The 20810-nt window shown below is 44.5% G+C and overlaps 1 protein-coding gene across 3 annotated transcripts in view; it reads left to right on the top strand.

Moving 5' to 3' along the window:
- LOC145343280 (storkhead-box protein 2-like) overlaps positions 1-20810 on the top strand; it is a 312594-nt gene that overhangs the window by 175413 nt on the left and 116371 nt on the right. Inside the window, exon 1 of one of the 3 annotated variants that reach the window (XM_080189415.1) lies at positions 5898-7191. The exons of the other annotated variants lie outside the window; for them this stretch is intronic. Within the exon in view, the coding sequence (XP_080045541.1) occupies positions 7026-7191 (166 nt within the window). The 5' untranslated portion in view covers positions 5898-7025. Of the gene's footprint in view, positions 1-5897; positions 7192-20810 lie in introns of those variants that run through there. 3 annotated transcript variants of the gene reach the window in all.

The following is a 20810-nucleotide window of genomic DNA, read 5'->3' as shown; positions in this document are numbered from 1 at the left end:
CCCCCAACTCCATGTCCCTCGACCTTCTGCAATAACCTCTTGTGAGGCACTTTGTCAAACGCTTTCTGAAAATCTAGAAAGACCACATCTACCGGCTTTCCTCTATCCACCGCCCTAGACACATCCTCATAGAACTCCAGTAAATTTGTCAGACACGACTTCCCTTTAATGAAACCGTGCTGCGTCTGCTCTATCAAGCAATTCCCTTCAAGATGCCTCGCAATTTCCTCCTTAATGACAGATTCTAACATTTTACCTACCACAGATGTTAAACTAACCGGCCTATAATTCCCCGCCTTTTGTCTGGCACCCTTCTTAAACAACGGCGTAACATTAGCCGTTTTCCAATCATCCGGCACTTCCCCGGAATCCAGCGACGTTTGGAAAATAACCACCAAGGCATCCACTATCACCTCCGCCATTTCTTTCAGAACCCTCGGATGCATTCCATCCGGTCCTGGGGACTTGTCCACAATCAGCCCCTCCAGTCTGTCGAGCACCACCTTTCTAGTAACAGTAATGTCATTAAGACCCTCCAGTCCTACCACCTTTCTATCGCTAACACCCGGCAAATTATTCACGTCCTCCTCCGTGAAGACAGAAACAAAAAAGTTATTCAATACCTTAGCCATATCCCCATCCCCTACCACTAGGTCCCCTTTCTCATCCTCTAAAGGACCAACATTCACCCTAGCCAGCCTCTTCCTTTTTATATATTTATAAAAACTCTTGCTATCCTTTTTTATATTAAGCGCTAGCCCAGCTTCATAGTTTCTCCTACCATTCCTTATCAACTTCTTTGTCAATCTTTGTTGACATTTAAACCTCTCCCAATCCTCTTCTCGCCCACTACTCTTAGCTACTCTAAATTCCTCCGCTTTTAATTTAACACTTTCCTTCACCTCCTTTGTTATCCACGGCTTATTACCTCTCCTCCTACTATCCTTTTTGACCATCGGAATAAATTTCCGTTGAGCACCAAGAAAGATCTCCTTAAAGATCCTCCACTGCTCCTTAACAGACCCTCCCTCCAATGCGCTCTCCCAGTCCACATTCACCAATTCTTCTCTCACCCTACCGTATTTCCCTCTATTCAAACAAAGGACGCGTGTCCCGGAACCCACTTTCTCCTCCTCCATCTGCACCAGAAACTCCACCATACAATGATCACTCTCCCCAAGAGGATCCTTCACCACAAGGTCCCTAATTCTACCCGCTTCATTACATAGCACCAGATCCAAGATAGCTCGCTCCCTCGTCGGCTCCAACACATACTGTTCGAGGAAACTATCCCGGCAGCATTCCAAGAACTCTTCCTCGAGCCCCCCACGTCCAACATGGGTCGACCAATCAATATGCAGATTGAAATCCCCCATAACTACGGCCGTCCCATTCCTGCACGCCGCACTTATTTGCGCGTTAACAGCCCGCCCCACCTCCAGATCATTATTCGGGGGCCTATAGACGACACCCACCAGCGTCTTCCTCCCTTTGCTGTTCCTAATCTCCACCCACAACGATTCCACCCTATGCTCCTTGGCTCCAATATCATCCCTTACTACCACCGTGATGCTATCCTTAATCAGCAGAGCTACGCCCCCCCCTTTTCCCTCCTGTCTATCCTTCCTAAACACTTGATAGCCCGGTTAATTGAGCTCCCAGTCCCTGTCACCCTGCAGCCACGTCTCTGTAATGGCCACCAGATCGTATCCATTTGTGTCGATCTGCGCCACCAGCTCATCCACTTTATTCCGAATGCTTCGTGCATTCAGATAAAGTGCCTTCATCCCATCCTTCACCTGGACCCTATTTGCCGCAACGCCACCAACTATACTCACGCCCCCTACTCCCTCTATTATTGGGACATCCTCAGCCTCTTCCCTTACATGTACACTCTCCTTAACTTTAGACCTCGTAAGGTCACCTACCCTCACACCCTCCCCCCCCCTAATTAGTTTAAAGCCCTGTCTACAGTCCTCTTTACTCGATTCGCCAGCACTCTGGTCCCAGCACGGTTCAGACCAACCCCATCCCTCCCGAACAGGTCCCACCTACTCCAATACTGGTGCCAATGCCCCATAAATTCAAACCCATTCCTCCCACACCAATCCCTGAGCCACCCATTCACTTCCTTAATCCTGTCAACCCTACGCCCATCTGCACACGGTTCAGGCAGTAGCCCAGAGATAACCACCTTGTCGGTTCTACTTTTTAATTCCATTCCAAGCTTTTCATACTCCCTCCCCAGATCCTCAGTCTGCATTTTGCTTACGTCGCCGGCACCCACATGTACCACAACGACCGGATTCTCACCCTCCCACTCCAGGTTCCTCTGCAGCCCAGCTGCGACATCCCGTACCTGAGCACCAGGCAGACAACACACCCTTCTGTGCACTTTGTCATTGTGACAAAGGACAGTGTCAATACCCTTCACCCCACTATCCCCAATAATTACTACGTTCCTTTTCCTTTTCTCTTTGCCGATGTCCTGCTGCAGCACTGTACCGTGTGCAGCTTGCTCACCAAACTCACCTGCCTCGTTCTCGTCCAACTTGGAAGCAAGAACCTCAAACCTGTTATGCAGATTAAGAGGCTGAGGCCTCCGCTCCTCACCCCCCTTCCTCTTCCCAGTAGCCCCCTCTTGTCCCTGACCCTTAGAGTTAGCCAGTCTAGGGGGGGTGGATGTCACTTGCACCCCATTGACAATGGCACCCTCTCTCCCCTTGATGAGCCTCAGTGTCTGTAGCTCAGAGGCCAGCTCATTTACCCTGAGCTGGAGCACCTCCAGCAACCTGCACTTACTGCAGACATTGTCACTGGGATGAACCCTAGGGTCCACCAGTTCCCACATCATACAGAAACCACACATCACATGCCCCTCCATTATTTACTGTAGTAGTTTTGAAAAAATTTTTTTTTGTTTTTTTGTTTTTTTTTGTTTTTCAAACGAGCTCACCTGGCCTTTTTTCTTTCAAGCCCTTTTTGATATTAAGCCCTAGTAGCTCACTCTGCTTCCCTTTCACTCCGCTGCCCGCTCAGACGCTGCCCGCTGTCTACACCAGGCCTCCTTTTAAACCTGGCGCTGATTTAAATCTGATGAACCACAACTGCCTGCTAACTACAGGCAAGGATTGCCTCTGTTTCTTGAAATGGTTGTCTGGCTAAAATCTAGAGGCCAGCAGTGACTTTATCTCCAACTTGAGTTGCTGCGATTTCCAGAGCAGAGAAGCCAGAATTTTAATTCTCCAACCAAAGGACTAATTCACAGCATGATGTGGAGTTGCTAGCATTGGACTGGGGTAGGGCACAGTAAATAGTCTCAGAAAACCAGGTTAAAGTCCAACAGGTTTATTTGGTAGTATGAGCGTTCAGAGTGCTGCTCCTTCATCAGGTGAGTGTAGGATTTGTTTCACAAACAGGGCATATGTAGACACAAACTCAATTAGAAGATATTGGTTGGAATGTGAGTATTAACAAGTAATCAAATCTTTACAGGTGTAGACAATGTGAGTGGGGAGAGTGTTAAGCACAGGTTAAAGAGATGTGAATTGTCTCAAGCCAGGACATGTTAGTGAGATTTTGCAAGCCCAGACAAGTCATGGGGGTTACAGATAGTGTGACATGAATCCAAGATCCCAGTTGCAGCCGTCCTCATGTGTGCACAACTTGTTTATCAGTTTCTGCTCAGCAATTCTGCGCTGTTGTATGTCGTGAAGGCCGCCTTGGAGAACGCTTACCTGAAGATCAGAAACTAAATGCCCTTGACTGCTGAAGTCTCTCCCTACAGGAAGGGAACTCTCCTGCCTGGTGATTGTCGAGCGGTGTCCAGTCATCCGTTGTTGTAGCATCTGCATGGTCTCGCCAATGTACCATACCTTGGGACATCCTTTCCTGCAGCGTATCAGGTAGACAACATTGGCTGAGTCACAGGATTCACAGCAGGTATTGCAGAGCTGCAAAGCCATGTGAACATTCTTATTTTCTATGTTAAACCAAGGATGGATGTTTGTAAGGAGGCTTGTTTGGTTGGAACAGTGCATTTAGTTGTTAAGTTTTATACACTATCATGGTTGTTGTTTTTCTTGTTTGTAATTGGTAAAAGCTATTGCTAATTCGCCTTCCGTAAGTTAACTGTATTCTTAAATAAACGTTGTTTGATAAAAGCTCCCTGCTGGGTCGTTTGAATCATATCTGGAGTGAAACATCTTATGCTGAGCCCAGCCAAATTCAAAGTGCAAAACTTAATGATTTAGGCTGACTTCATAAAATATCTTGGAATTTCTGATCTAGACTATAAATAACACTGTCTTTTATTAACCATCAACACATAAAGCAGTGAGTTGGAACATTCAATGTTACAAATCTACCCCCCAGAAAACTGATAATGAGAATACTTGCCTTAATGTTTTCTTAAAAATCCATCCGTAAAGATAAAGGTTGGAATGTTACCACTGTTAGTGCCAGCGGGACTTTCCCATCCTGCAGTAGTAAATGAAGATTTGGCTGGCTGCCAAATTCTACGACTTTGTTGCAGTGAGAGCATGGCATGAACAGCAGGTAAGATCATGCCTAATAAAAGGTAAGGGTAAAATCGCCAGAACCCAGATGACCATTGGCTGCTCTCCACTTTGAGGGGGAGAGCTGACCAGTGATGATTTTAACCTGAGGATTACCATGCCTCAGGCAAGGGACAAGGTTGAGAAAGCAGAGCCTGCATGAATAACCTCAGCCAGTATGGGGAGTTGGTCGGCTCAGTTGGCTGGAGGGCTGGTTTCGGTAAAGATAATGTTCCCAATGTAACCCTATGACAGCCTCGCAACCCGAATAGAAGGTCGCCAGGCATCCACTACCCACCCCTCTATGAATCCCCATCATGCTCATTGGAATAAATTTTAACAGAAAGTTCAGTCTTCTCACCACTCCTCACCCAACCTTCTCCTCTTTCTCAAGAAAATGAGGCAATACATTTAACAAATTTAAAATCTGTTCACTTTACCACAGCTTATTTTGCTCTTCACTGGATTGGAACCATTGCTGTTTCCAGTGAGGTTCATAGAATCCATAAAGTGCAGAAGAAGGCCATTCACCCCATCGAACCTGTGCTCACAATGATCTCTCCCAAGCCCTACCCACGTAACGCCACGTTTTTACCCTGCTAATTTCCCCGACACTAAGGGATAATTTAGCACACTCAGTCAACCTAACCTGCAAATCTTTGGACTGTGGGAGGAAACTGGAGCACCTGGAGGAATCCCACACAGACATGGGGAGAATGTGCAAACGTCACACAGACAGTGACCCAAGCTGAGAATTGAACCCGGGTCCCTGGTTCTGTGAGACAACAGTGCCACCTGGAAAGCTACCGTGTCGCCACTCCCGGTCACTCATTGTTTGATTTATTTTTCTGTGTCTCATAAATTTGTAGGAAAACACTTAATTATAACCAGTACGTCAAGGTATTTTTCACATTATGGTCGATGGGCGAACCATGGTTGATTAATTTTTCGCAAGAGATTTGCTATATAGCGCAGTCCAAAGTATAGAATTGCATCTGTTGCAGCTTTACCTCCCCTGTGTTTGCACTGAATGATTCTGTATGCCGGAAAGCAGCTGAACCGAAACTGAGAGCGTTTGGATATTACAAACTTTAGGGTAGTCGTGTCAGTTGTTAACAGCCAGCATGTTGTTATTGTTTCTATTTCCACTGCTATTACAGATGAATTTAATTACTTTCCAGTGTCAGGAGTCTATTACAGCTGTTACATGAGCTGACCTGCCTTCCACATCTTGACAGGCATTTTTTTTTAACCCGCACAAAAAAAAGTGCTGATTGGAAAGGCAGACTACCAGCCGTATTTCAGCATCAAAAGGCAAGTTACAGCTCTGTTTACGATGCACTTTGGGCCACCCTAAGATATCCAGTTTTATGTGTAAATACACTAATTCTGATTATAGCTCTTGGATGCTGGCCAGGTTAGCAGCGGGCCCGAGGCTTGTACATTAAAACTGTGAAGCTTGACGGAATCAGTGCGTCTGACATAAGACAGCTCCTTGATTAGCATGGGACTGGGTGGCTGACTCGTTTCCTGCCGCTCAATAGCTGTTCACTGTATTCAGAAGCAGGGAGCCATTCATCAGTAAGCAGTCAGAGCAACGGAGCAGACTCGACGCTACGTCTAAGAAAATTGAAAGCTAAACATTTGGAACCACTTGCAGCCCCTGCCTCTCTCGACCGTGCCGGAGTGGAAGGCAGCCCCTGAGAAATTTTGTGAGGGGAGTGGAAGATAATACAGCTGTGGCGTCGGTCCGGTCTTCATTAGTTGCCTATCTCTCAGGAATAGATTGCTGCACAGATACCTGCAGGAGCTGTGATCCTCAGCTGCAGACAGACACACACGCCCCGCTCTCACCGTGTGAAAGCAGCTGCCAGGCTTTTGAATTGAAGATTGGTTCCTGATTTATGTATTCTGCTCATCCTTTATCACTGATTGGATTTTGCTGTCTGCAGAAAACCACTTTCGCTGTGGTCGAAGCATTATTCTAATCTTGTGACAGCGGGGATTGCCGGTGCATCCTTCAGTTCCTGGGTGTACTGTTTGGGTCAGAACCCAAGGCAGGGGTTTCTAATTTATTTGGGCCTTTTGTGTTCTTGGCTCACAGTTAGCCAAGTGCTCCTCAGCTGAATTGAGCTATTGTCTGGGAATCCCAGTGCTTTCACGCAGCGAATCGCTGCCTGTTCTTTGGCTGAGAAGCCACATTATGGAGCCTTTTTTTTTCCTTATGTGAAGCTGGAAACTATAAGCGGTGGAGATTTTAAATGAAGTGTAATGCATTGTGGGATGTGTGTAGAATTGGATCAGTCAAGGCACAGGAGCAAGCCTGCAGTTCGCTATGTGGAGGAGGCAGTACCAGAATGTTTGCTAATTCTTCCAGCACGTTGGCTTATTTCTGATCGAATAGAGCACAGCAAGAGATATGGAGCCCAATTCGCATTGCTGAAGGATTAGACTGCATGCAGCCTCCAAATGAAGAAAACACGGAGTACAACCTTACGGCGTGCCTGGCCTAGCTCGGATTTTTCAGATCGGGCCTCAGACCGCATCAGGTCCCGCAGCGAGAAGGACTATCGCCTGCACAAGCATTTCCCACCAGCTTTCATCTCTTCTGCATCGCGGGGCTATCTGACTTCAGGTTTGTGGGGTATCTCACTGCTTCGGGGTGGGAGCAATGGTGGCGGGGGGGGGGGGCGCGCAGTTTGTCACAATGCTTTTGTTACTCAGCGAGGTATATGGACACGCATGAGTGATTACATACACGGATCTGATTAACGTCAACAAAAGCATGCAACCTCCATCTTGACTTATAGCAAGATGCAAATTTGAATTTTCCAAAATAATTACAGCCCCGCGTGAGCTGAGATGTCCCGGCCGACTGTGGATGTATTGGTTTTTGCGGAGATGCAGTAAGTTATGAGATCCTGAAATCTGTCACCAGGGCAGCGTGTCAGTGCTCTGTGGATTTTAAGGATTTTGCCTCAATTGTGTATTAACAAAGGCTTCAGTTTCTTTGTTATTCTAAGAATTAATGAAAATCCTGCCTGAAGATTGCCAATCGCAGTTCCCTCCCACCCATCTTTCATGTGTTTCTCTTTGCGAGGAGGTTTTACACAGCATCCACTGTACATTTGATACTTCAGTGTAGAATTACAAATTCTGGAACTGATCTGTCAGCAATTGAAAATCCTTTATTTTGAAATGGTGGGTACACGTAAGGGAATTATAGACTAATAGTTGATTCTGCTGAAAAGTTCATGTTTATAATTTATAAAACTGGCTTCAGCAAATCATTAAGGAAATGCCTACCAAATGCAACCATTTTTGACATGCTATTTGAACACAGATGTTAAATTTAGATAGTGCGGTTGAGAGTGCACACATATACAACTCGAGTGTCAGTGTAAAGGGGTTTCGGGTTACGACAGCTCCACAGTTTTGATGCAGGGGAAGTCTGACCCTGGAATCAGTGCCTGACCTGACACTTGGACAACTGGAAGACTCTGCAGAGGAGGGAATCTCACTTTGCATAACTTTAGAATCAGTTCGAATCTTCACACCCGATTTGCCCATCTCTAAGTTTAACAGTGCAAAGCTGAACTAGCTTTGCGCTGATGCTAAAATCTGTAGTGTGAATGCACTGGAATTGTAAACCAGTTAGGGCAGACAAGAAAAGTCTTGTGAAACTGCGCTTAATACTTAAAAGTGGTTTGCACTTGGTGGAAGCTTTAATCAAAAATTCAGTTTACAAAATATGTCCTCTCCTGCTCAGCTTAAATTTGAGGTGGAGGCGCCAGTGTTGGATTGGGGTGGGCACCGCAAGGAGCCTGTCTTTAACCTGACACCATGAGACTTTATTACCCAGCTTAAGTTTGTGTATGAATAAGAATTTCTTACTTTTTTTGTTATCTTCCTGGGCAGTTCCTTGTCGGAGAAACTTTGTGCCAGTTAGGATTGCCATAGAGGACAAGCTGTCAAACATGCTGCCAAACCCACTTTGCAGTCAGCTTGCGGAAGGTAGATTAGAACAGCATGGGTGTTCTGAGTGTGTGGAGAAGTATTCAGCCTCCATTCATTAAGTCCTCATGGTTGAGATCCAGAGCCAGTTCTGCACGGAGCTGTGCTGAGATGTCATGGTGCATTGTATTGGAACTCCAATTTCTTACTCCAACATGCTGACAAATACGTATTTCTATTGCTAATGGTGAAGATATTTTGCGCTGGCAAGGCATCAGCTTTTGTTTTTTTTAAATGAACAGAGTATTTGGCTTAGATCCGAGTGCAGCATCTTAAAAAACATTTCCCTCCACTTAGTTGACCCAACTTCGCATTAACAACTGTAAGCCCCTGACTGAAATCAATAGTGAAGTGTGGGAATTTATTTTTAAGAAGATGATGAGCCGGGTTTGACAGAACCATTCTGCTTCAGTATTTGGACCTCTCCAATGTTTCTGGGATTAAGTGCCAAGTATTTTCAAAGGAAGTGGCAAATGTAATTGATGGTTTTGGCAGCTGCGGGAAAGCTATATATGTGCGCTGCTTCTATTGCTATAGTGGTCACACAGGAATGTTTTTAGAAAATTCCCCAGAATCCAGCTCACATATGTGATTCAATCTGAAATAATAGCAAAGATAAATGCTTTATTCCTGCCACGTGTGCTTGTTTGCCGCAAGTATTAAAAATTGGAAAACTGGCTGGTGCAATCATTTTCAGTTACATTTCCTTTCATAAATAGGGCGGCACAGTGGTTAGCACTGCAGCCTCGCAGTGCCAGGGACCTGGGTTCGATTCCCGGCTCAAGTCACTCCCTTTGCGGAGTTTGCACGTTCTCCCTGTGTCTGCGTGGGTTTCCTCCAGATGCTCCAGTTTCCTCCCACAGTCCAAAAGAAGTGCTGGTTAGGTGCATTGGCCATGCTAAATTTTCCCTCAGTGTACTCAAACAGTGTGCCGGCCGGAGTGTGGCTAGTTGGGGATTTTTCATAGTTAACTTCATTGCAGTGTTAATGTAAGCCAACTCGTGACTAATAAATAAATAAACCAATTGCAAAGTGCTAAGCAAGAATACATTCTACTCATGTTGTTCCTCTGAAATAATGTATTTGTATTATATTCAGCGGGAACGAAAGTATAAAAAAGGGCCCCTTTGTCCTCTCTCGATTGCTTTGGTAAATTTTGAAGAGAAAGTTTAGCTTAATGTCAGCCAACTTGTGTCCAAGTGTAATTCTGACATTTTCACTTCACCAGCAGACGTGGCCCATGTTAATGTTCAAATTGGAGTCTAATGAAGAAGAGTTGCAGGATAGCCTCGATTTTAGTTACGTTCTCCTTGTCTCTGAAAGTATATATATACAGGATCTTCAGTTTTGCTAAATAGTTTCCTCCCTAATTTGCATTTATCACAATTTCACTGGAAATGAGTGCCTGACATTTTTCTCTTGAGTGTGGAACTTGGAAGTAACAATCCGCGTGTAGGTAGGTCTACCCCAATCGTGTTGATGGTTATTTATTTATACAGTAGTCCACGGTTAGTAGCTGGTTGTTTTCATTTATTTAACCGAGCAGGTTTGATTTCACTGCTGTTGCCCCCTCTCCCACTAACTACCCGCTGCTGTGCAAGATAACACGCATTGAGAAAAGAAGAGGGTTACTTTAACCCAATATTAGAACAGACAAAAATAGTCAATTTTCCGCTTTGTCTCAGCTAAGATTAGTTCATGGCTATCAGGCAAGTACCCTGTGTCCAAACGTGCGGGGAAAATGGGCCCAGACTATTTATTTTCACAGTTTTAACCTCTGACCCTCACCATCTTGAACTGCTGTTGTGCCAAGCAATCAGAAAACAGAGCTCGAAGAGAGAGGGTTAATTGCTTCATGTTGTGCTTACTATGAAACACATTTCATCCAGCAGCTGACTAATGATCAATATTCTTGCCACAAAAATATGAGTGTGCTCACACATGGCTAAGTAATCATTCTTTCATTTCCTTGAGGAAGCTACTTTCTTCACAGGAAACCAATAGGAAGTGATCCTGTAAAAAGCCTTCTGCGATTTAAGATAATATATGTTCTTTGTTGCATTACATCCTCTGGTACGTGGGAGCACCATGAAATGAGTTGTTTCCAGTTTGTGAAATTATTTTTCTTTATCCTTTCACAGGTTGTGGGCATCACAACCTGTTGGTTAGGCCAGCTTTTATTGCCCATTCTTAATTGCCCCCGGGAAGATGGTGGTGAACCTCTGCAGTCCCCGTGTTGTAGGTATATCTACAGTGCCATTAGGGAAGGAATTCCAGGAATTTGACCCTGTGACAGTGAAGGAACAGCGATGTAGTCTCAAGTGAGGGTGGTTGAGGTTTGGAGGGAACCTGCAAGTGGTGGTGTTCCCATGCATCCGTTGCCCAAATCATTTGCGTTTAGGGTTAAGGTCAGGGTGAGGTGGTGGAGATCACAGATTTAGAAAGGGCTGTCTAAGGAGACTTGGTGAATTGCTGCAATGCATCTTGTAGAGCGTTCCTACTGTTGCCACTGTGATTGGTAGTAGAGGGAGGGAATGTTTAAGGTGCTGGAACTGGTGGCAACAAATGGGCTGCTTTGTTCTGAAAGGTGTTGAGTTTTTAGAGTGTTGCTGAAGCAGCACTCATCCAGGCAAGTGGGGAATATTCCATCATACTCCTGACTTGTGCCTTAGGGAGTCAGGAGGTGAGTTACTTGCAGCAGAATTCCCAGTGTTTGACCTGCTGTACTTATAATTCAATCCCTATTTAGTTCTGTAGCAGGGTCAATGGACTTGAAATTTTAACTGTGTTTCTCTCTCCATAGATGCTGCCAGACCTGCTGAGTTTTTCCAGCACTTTCCATTTTTATGATAGTATTTCTATGGTTGGTCTAATTCAGTTTCAGGTCAATGGTAATCCCCAGGATGTTTATACTAGGGAATTCTACGATAGTAATGCCATTGAATGTCAAAGGCAGATGGTTAGATTCTCTGTTATTGGAAATGTCCACTGCCTGGCACTTTTGTGAATGTTACTTGCCACTTGAATGCTGTCCAAGTCTTGCTGTGTATGGATATGGACTGCTTCAGTATCTGAGGAGTTGCAAATGATGCTGAACATTGCGCAATTATCAGTGACCATCCCTACTTATGACCTTATGTTGAGAGAAGAGCATTGCTGAAGCAGCTGAAGATGGTTGGGCAAGGACACTACTTTGAGCAACTCCTGTAATTATGTCCTGGGACTGAGATGGCTGACCTCCAACTACCACAACCATTTTCCATTTGTGCTAGGTACGACTCCAACCAGAGCAGTGTCTTTCCCCTGATTCCCATTGGTTCCAGTTTTGTTCAGGTGCTTTGATGCCGTACTTGTCAAATAATGCATTGATGTCAAAGGTGATCACTTCTGGAGTTCAGCTCTCTTGTCCATGTTTGGACCAAAGTCGTAATGAAGTCAGGAGCTGAATGGCCCTGTCAAAATCCAAACTGTCAGTGAATAAATTATTGCTGAATAAGTGCTGCTTGATAGGACTCCTGACAAAACCTTCCATCACTTTCCTGGTGATCAAGAGCAGACATTTGGGGCGTAATTGGCTCGATTATTGTTTCACGAGGTGGGGGCATCATTGGCAAGGTCAGTTTAGAAGAGTGGGAGGGAATCTCACAGAATCTTGACAGGATTGATTCAGAATGTTCCCAGTGGTGAGGGGAGTCCAAAACTAAGGGTCATGGATTGAGGATAAGGGGCAAATCTTTTAGGACTGATGAGAGGAGAAATTTCTTCAGCCAGAGGGTGGGGAATGTTCATTACCATAGAATATAGTTGAGGCCAACACATTGTCAAAAAGAAACTAGATATAACTCTTGAGGCTAAAGGAATCAAGAGATATGGGGGGAAGGCAGGATGAGGATATCGCATTTGATGATCAGCCATGATCAAAATGAAGGGTGGAGCAGACTCGAAGAGCTGAATGGCCTACTGCTGCTACTAATTTCTATGTTTCTATTTATTGCTCATCCCTAATTGCCCTTGAACTGAGCGGTTTGGTAGGCCATTTCAGGGGGCATTTAAGAATCAACAGCTTTGCTGTGGGCGTAGAGGTACAAGTAGACCAGACCAGGTAAGTATAGCTGATTTCCTACCCTAAAGGACATCAGTGAACTAGATGGGTTTTTGCAACAATTGACAATGGTTTCATGGTCATCATTGACTTTAAATTCCAAATTTTTATTGAATTCAAATTGCACCATCTGCTGCAATGGGATTCAAACCCAGATACCCAGAGCATGACCCTCTGAACTATTAGTCCTGCGTTTAACACATTGGTTTTACACATTGGGTAGATGCCAGTGTTATAGCTGTACTGGAACAGCTTGCCTAGCAGTGCAGCTAGTTCTGGAACACAAGTACTATAGCCGGAATATTGTCAGGCCCCAAAGCCTTTGCGGTATCCCAGAGCCATCAGCTGTTTCTTAGTATCGCATGCAGTGAATCAATTTGGCTGAAGATTGGCATCTGTAATGCTGGGGACTCAGGAGGAGATATCATTGGATCATGCACTCGGCATTTCTGGCTGAAGATTGTTGAAAATGCTTCAGCCTTGTCCTTTGCACTATTGTGCTGGGCTCTCATCTGCACACCCATCTTTAAGTTGGGAGCATTTGTGGGGCCTCCTCCTACAGTGAGTTATTTAATTTTCCACCACAATTCATGACTGGATGTGATAGGGCTGAACACTTTAGATCATATCTGTTGGTTGTGGGTTTGCTTAGCTCTGTCTGCTACATGTTGCTTCTGCTGTTTGGCGTGCAAGTAATCCCATGTTGTAGCTTCACCAGATTGACACCACATTTTGAAAGATACCAAGTGCTGCTCCTGGCATGCCCTCCTCCACTCTGCAGTGAATCAGGGATGATCCCTGGCTTGATGGTAATGGAAAGTGGGGGATATGCCGGAACATGGCGTTACAGCTTGCAGTTAAGTACAATTCTGCTGCTACTGATGGCCCACAGCATCTCATAGCTACCCTGTTTTAATTGCTGGGTTTGTTATAAATCTATCCCACATAATACAATGGAAAGTAGCCTCAGTGTGAGGATAGGACTTTATTTCCCCTAGAACTGTGCAAAATGCAATCCCACCAATACTGACATGGAAAGATGCATCTACGTCAGGTAGATCAATGAGAATGAAGCAAGTAGGTTTTTCATTCTTGTTGGTTTCCTCACCACCTGTCACAGATTCAGTCTGGCAACCAAATCCTTTAGAATCTGGCCAGCTTGGTCAATGGTGATGCTATCAAGCTACTTTTGGTGATAAACATTTAGGTCTTCCAGGCAGAGTACATTCTGGGCCCTTGCCACCCTTCGTGCTTCCTCCAAGTGGTGTTCAACAAGGTGCTCATCAGCTGAGGGGATATGGTAGGTAATAATCAGCAGGAGGTTTTCTTCCTTTGGTTAACCTGATGCCATGAGACTTCATGGGGGTCCAATGTCAATGTTGCAGACTCCTAGGGTTGCGCCCTCTTGACTGTTTAGCAGTGTCGCCACCTCTGCTGGTGATGGTGGTGTCTGGGACATTGTCAATAAGGAATGATTTTATGAGAATGACCGTCAAGCTACTGCTAGACTGATCTGTGGAACAGCTCTTCCATTTTGGCACAAGCTGTCAAATGTAAATAAGGAGGACATTGCAGGTCTACAGGGCTGGGTTTGCTTTGTTTTTCTGGTTCCTAGGTCAATGTTGGATGCTCTGTCCAGTTTCATCCCTTCTCCACTTTTCTGTAGCAGTTTGATATAACTGATTTAATTTGATTTGATTTGATTTATTGTCACATGTATTAACATACAGTGAAAAGTATTGTTTCTTGCACGCAATACAGACAAAACATACCATTCATAGAAAAGGAAAGGAGAAAGTGCAGAATGTTGTGTACAGCCATAGCTAGAATGTAGAGAAAGATCAACTTAACGCAAGGTAAATCTGTTCAAAAGTCTGACAGCAGCAGGGAAGAAGCTGTTCTTGAGTTGGTTGGCACATGATGTCTGACTGAGTGGCTTGTGAGGCGACTTAAGGGTTAACCACAACCACGTCACTGAAGGTCTGCAGTTACATCTAGGCTAACCCACATAAGGATGGCAGATTTTCTTCCCTGAAAGGCACTAATGAACCAGGTGGGCAATTATGACAATCTATAATGTTTCCATGGTCACCATTACTGCGATTAGTTTTTATCCATTAACTGGTTTGAAATTCCACCAAGTGCCATGATGGGATTTGAACCCATGTTCCCAGAGCATTAGCCCTGGCCTCCTGGTTATTGGTCCAGCAACATTACCACTGTGCCACCATCTTTCTCACAAGTAAAGTTTTACTTTAATTACTTCTAACATTGCCAGAATCTCTTTAAAATTATAACGCATTGGAAAGCGAAGACAGTTGTTAGCCAGGAGTGATTGAGACAGCTAGAGATTAGGCAGGTAACTTGATGCCGGTTGCCATTAATCCATGGTGTATCCTTAGAGCAGTAAATATCTTAAAGCAGCCTGTGGATTAGGAGGTGAATTATGTTCCAGATAGTATTTACGTCGTGCATGCTTTTGTGTAGTTGAGCCTTACAAATTTCTGGACTGACTGATTTTACTTCTGTGTGATGAGCTGCCAATATCATGGCTTGAATGTTTCTGATGGTGGGATTTCCCCTCCTGCCATTCGAAGTGTCGATGGGGAGCACATCCTCAATTGGGGCAAAGGTGGGCATCCAATACGAGGCATTGCCCGCCCCAACGTAAGTTCATTGTGAGGTTGGGGCAGGTAGGAACACAGAAGGAATCCATTTCCTTCAATTTAATGCAACAAACGCCCCCCTCCCAACCATCCCTCCTCAACCTACCCGCCCCACCACCCTACCCCTCACCCTCATCCAATGTACATAGATGGAACACTCCAGGAATGATGACCAGCTAGCAGTCAGGATCCCAAATAGATTTTCCCAGAGTAGTTAGGCCACTTTACCAATTCTACTGCTGACCTGACTGAGATCATCTAACGGTGCAGACCGAGGATTGAATCTAACAATTATTGCTCTGTATATTCCTACATTGTTCGGTACTTTTTTATTCTCAAGCCTATTCAGGAGCTCAACTATCTAATTTGCTTAGATGTTTTCATCTAAAATGAAAATTTTCCATTGATTGGTTTAATCAATGGCATGCCTAACCATTCAACTTTAAAGTTCAATTATTATTTCACAAGTAGGCTTACATTAACACTGCAATGAAATTACTGTGAAAATCCCCCAGTCGCCACAATCCAGCATCTGTTCGGGTACATTGAGAGAGAATTTAGCAAGACCGATGCACCTAACCAACACGCCTTTCAGACAGTGGGAGGAAACCGGAGTACCCAGGATACCCATTCAGAGAATGTGCAGACTCCGCACGGACAGTGTTCAGACCCTTGGTGCTGTGAGGCAGCAGTACTAACCACTGTGCTGCCCTTCTTGTATAGACGCTGCCCACCAATTGTAACTTCCATTGGAAGAAAGCAGAGGTCTCGGAGCATTTTACCACTGGAATAAGTTGCGGAGATATGAATATAAGTTACATGCATAGATGTATATTTGGTGCACAGTGGTTAGCACTGCTGCCTTGCAGCACCAGGGAGCTGGGTTCAATTCCTGGCTTGGGTCAACTGTCTATGTGGAGTTTGCACACTCTCCCCATGTCTGCTTGGGTTTCGTCCCCATGCTCTGGTTTCCTCCCGCAGTCTGAAAGACGTGTTGGTTAGGTGTATTGGCCGTGCTAAATTCTTCCTCAGTGTATCCGAACAGGCACTGGAGCATGGCGACTAGGCGGATTTTCTCAGTGATTTCAATGCAATGTTAATGAAAGCCTTCTTGTGACACTAATAAATAAACTTTAAACTTTAATATTCTCCTTTGTTCATTAACATTGGTGAAATACTGGATGCAAGTAGGAATTTTTTTCCTCATTCTGTATTTTATACTTACTTCTTCACGAAAGCTAGTAGATCTTCCATGGTATCCTTTATAGATAGCCTGGGATGGATTGATTTGGGTTGGGAAAACATGACATTTGATGTAATCAGTATCTATGGATAAATTTGTCACACTGCTAACATGGAATTAAAAGGTAAGCCAATTGATGCAAATTATTTGGCTTCTCACCCACTCTAGTGGCCACAACAATTATGTGAGTGCTCCGGCTCAGTTTGTGACCAGTGATAATCCCCAGGATATTTATGGATGGGAACTCAGCAGTCAGAATGTCAAAATGAGGTGGTTATGTTCTCTCTTTTTGGATTTGATTTGATTTGATTTATGACTGTCATATGTATTGGGATACAGTGAAAAGTATTGTTTTTTGCACACTATACAGACAAAGCATACCATTCATAGAGTACATAGGAGAGAAGGGAAGGAGAGGATGCAGAAAACAGTGTTGCAATCACAGATAGGGTGCGAAGACAGGTCAACTTAATATAAGGTAGGCCCATTCAGAAGTCTGATGGAAACAGGGGTTAAGCTGTTCTTGAGAAGGCTGACACATGAACTCAGACTGGTATCTTTTTCCCGCTGTCCAGGCTGTCTGGGGTCCTTGATTTACGCTGGCTGCTTTCCTGAGGCAGCGGGAAGTGTAGACGGAGTCAGAGGATGGGAGGCCGGTTTTGTGTGATGGACTGGGCTACGTCCACAACTGTTTGTAGTTTCTTGCAGTAATAATTAAGCCTACTAGGACGCTGCCCTGAGCAAATTCTTGCAACGATGTTCTGGGGCTGAGATGATGGACTTCCAATGACCACAACCATAGCCACTAGAGATCTTTCATCCAAACCCACTGGCATTAATTTCACTAGATCTCCTTGGTGCTGCATTTAGTTAAATGTTAATCTTCTCCTTAGGCAGTGATTTGTGATTGAGAATTACTTCTTTCCACTCTCGTTTGATGGGTTCTCAGATGGCTGATAAGTCTAGTGTGTGATCTGCAGACTCTGTCACATGTGGAGCATGTGGTGGTTGACAGATCAGTTAGATGAGGTATTTGGAGGTTTGTTCACACTTACTGGCACCCTGTAACATGTTTCTGACAAGTGCAGTGGACTTTTGTCTGAAGCTGTATCTCCTGTAGTGGGTTCCCACCACAATGGGGCTGGAAAATCCTGGCAAATAATTGTAATTTGTCGAGGCCACAAAACTAATATCCTGTGCAAATCTACTTATTGCATCTTACCAACTCGAAAATGACCTATTTCTGCCCACCCTCTAGTAGCTAACAATTGTCTGTCTATACTAATATATTACCCCTACACTACAGTGGCACAGTGGCGCAGTGGTTAGCACTCCTGCCTCACAGTGCCAGGAACTTGGGTTTGATTCCCAGCTTGGGTCACTATCTGTTCAGAATCTGCACATTCTCCCCATGTCTGCACGGGTTTCCTCAGGGTGCTCCAGTTTTCACCCCCTGTCCAAAAGATGTGCTGGTTAGGTGCATTGGCCATGTTAAATTCTCCCTCAGTGTACCCGAACAGGCGCTGGAGTGAGGCAGCTAGGGGATTTTCACAGTAACTTCATTGCAGTGTTAATGTAAGCCTACTTGTAACACTAATAAATAAACTTTAAATGAGTTCTTATCCTGTGTAGTAATCTTTGACATAGCAGCTTGTCAAATGCCTTTTAGAAATCTTAACTACCGCACATCCACAAGTTTCTCTTTATCCACCTTGCTTGTTGCACCCTCTTTTTGGCAATAATATCGGTTTTGAGCTAAGGTGACCAAAACTGAACACAGTATTCCAGATGCAGACTAACTGATCTTCTGCAGAATTGAAGCAAGACTTTACTACTTCTGTACTCCAATCTTCTTGCAATAAAAGCAAACATTCCATTAGCCTTCCTAATAATTGGTTGCATCTGCATGTTAGCCTTAAATGACTTACAGAGAAGGATACCAAGGTCCCTTTGTATGTCTACACATTCTAATTTCTTACCATTTAGGAAATACTCTGCACATCTGTTCCTTCTACAAAGTGGATTACCTCACATTTTTCACATTATATTCCATTTGCCATGTTCTTCCCTACTCACTAAGTCTGTCCAAATCCTCCTATAACTTACATCTTCCTCACAGCACACATTCCTGCCTAGCTTTCCATTATCCACAGACTTGTAAATATTGCATTCAGTCCCCATATCCATATCTTTTCTGATTATTCTGAAATTTCCCCTTAAATGTCTGCCACTACATTTCTACTGACCTATTCCTTTAATTAAATTTCCTCGTCAAATTTAGCCAACTTTGTCTTCATGCTGTCATAGTTGCTCTTCAATTTTTTTAACAAACTAGTCTTTGATCCACTCTCCTCTCCCACAAACAGAATATTAAATTAGCCTTATCTGCTGGTGCACACTATTGTTGTACACAATGTCTCTTCCTGTCATACTCTCTTTGATCATCTCCCTTTATTGTGATCTTGTCCTCTTGCCTTATCTTCTCGATATAATTGATCACATCTTCTCAAACATGATCCATCATGCCTACTACTTAGTTTAAAGCCCTCTCGACTGCCCTAGTTATACAACTTACCAGAACGCTGGGCCCAGCATTGTTCAGTTGTAGACTGTCTCAACTGTACAACCCCCACTTTCTCCAGTATTGGTGCCAGTGCCCCATGAATCAAAACCCATTTCTCCCTTACCAATCAATGCCAATTTGTCCTTGGCTCAGGTAGTAATCCAGACCTTTGAAGTCTGCTTTTTACTGTGGCCTCCCTGGCTGCTTATACTCCCTCAGTGAAACCTTTTTCCTTCTTCTACATATGTTGTTGGTACTTATGTTGGCCATAACTACTGGATCCTCCCCTCCCACTGCAAGTTCCTCTCCAGCCCAGAGCAGATGTCCTTACCTGGCAGGGGTGAAACCGTGATCAGGCAAGGGATGTAGCTAGCCCATTGCACTTAGGGTATGCTGATGCTTGCAATCATGGTTTTCCCTGGGTAGAATAAGTGATCAGGGTGACCAGTGAGGTTATAGCAATGTTTTACATGATGCAATCTTTCAAAGCCATCTTAGTCTTTGGCTGAGATGAAGTTCAAAGCAAGCTCAGGATGGGCGCAGTGCCTCATCCTGTCAGCTTGGATCTTGTTTGATCAAGCCCAAGATGGGTTGTATATCCCTGTCTTGTCAGCTTGGATCTGATTTGTCCCTCAAGTGGAGGCCATGATTTGACTTAATTGTCTTTTTTTGATTCGGAATAAAGCACCAAAAGGTGCAAGAAAAGCCCAGGCACCAGGCCGGGAACACAGCCATCCAGAATCGCACTGTCAGCTGCAGAGAATGGTGTCTATCCCTGACTATATTGTCTCTTACTATCACCACATTCCTATAAACTCCCCCCTCCCGCCGTCCCTCATGACTTCCTGTACCATGCTGCCATGTTCAGTTTGCTTCTCCACTCTGCAGCCACCACTTTCATCCATGCGTGTTGCAAGAAACTCGAACCTCATAGTTCAGGATCCTCTGGAGAAGAGTGATCGTCATCTGATAGAATTCAAATTTCAGTTTGCCTCCTGAAATAAAGTGTCCTGTTAACATTTCCCCTTGTGCATTGAGGTGCCTGCAGTTTGGCCTCCAGATTGCTAACTCTAAGCTGAAGTTCATCAAGCCACAGAAACTTCCTGCAGATGTGTTTGCCTGGAATCACGCTGGTATTTAGGACCTCCCACATTCTGCAGTCACAGCACATCACCTGCCCTGCCATCGTTATTATGTGTCAATTCATAAGAAGATAAGAACTAGGAGCCGGAGTAAGTAATTCAGCTCCTCCAGCCTGCTGTGCCATTCAATATGATCGTGGTTGATCTCATCTTGGTTCAATTCTACTTTCCTGCCCATCCAGCATAATTCTTCAACTAATTAAAGCCAATTAAAAACCTTCCTTAAATGTACGTATTATCCCAGCATTCACCGCACTTTAGGGTAGTGAATTCCACAGATCTACTACACTTTGGGAGAAGTAGTTTCTCTCCATCTCTGTTTTAAATCTGCTATCCCTTATTCTAAAACTATGACTCAATCAGTCTTATTAATACGGCACGGTAGACCTGTGGTTAGCACTGCTGCTTCACAGCTCCAGGGACCTGGGTTTGATTCCCGGCTTGGGTCACTGTCTGTGTGGAGTTTGCACATTCTCCTCGTGTCTGCGTAGGTTTCCCCCAGGTGCTCCGGTTTCCTCCAAAGA

This window comes from Carcharhinus amblyrhynchos, chromosome 5 (genome assembly GCF_965287045.1).
Source record: "Carcharhinus amblyrhynchos chromosome 5, sCarAmb.v2.hapA, whole genome shotgun sequence".
Classification (NCBI taxonomy): Eukaryota; Metazoa; Chordata; class Chondrichthyes; order Carcharhiniformes; family Carcharhinidae; genus Carcharhinus; species Carcharhinus amblyrhynchos.
Note: the sequence above shows the minus strand (reverse complement) of the source record. Positions and strands in the feature narration are given on the sequence as shown.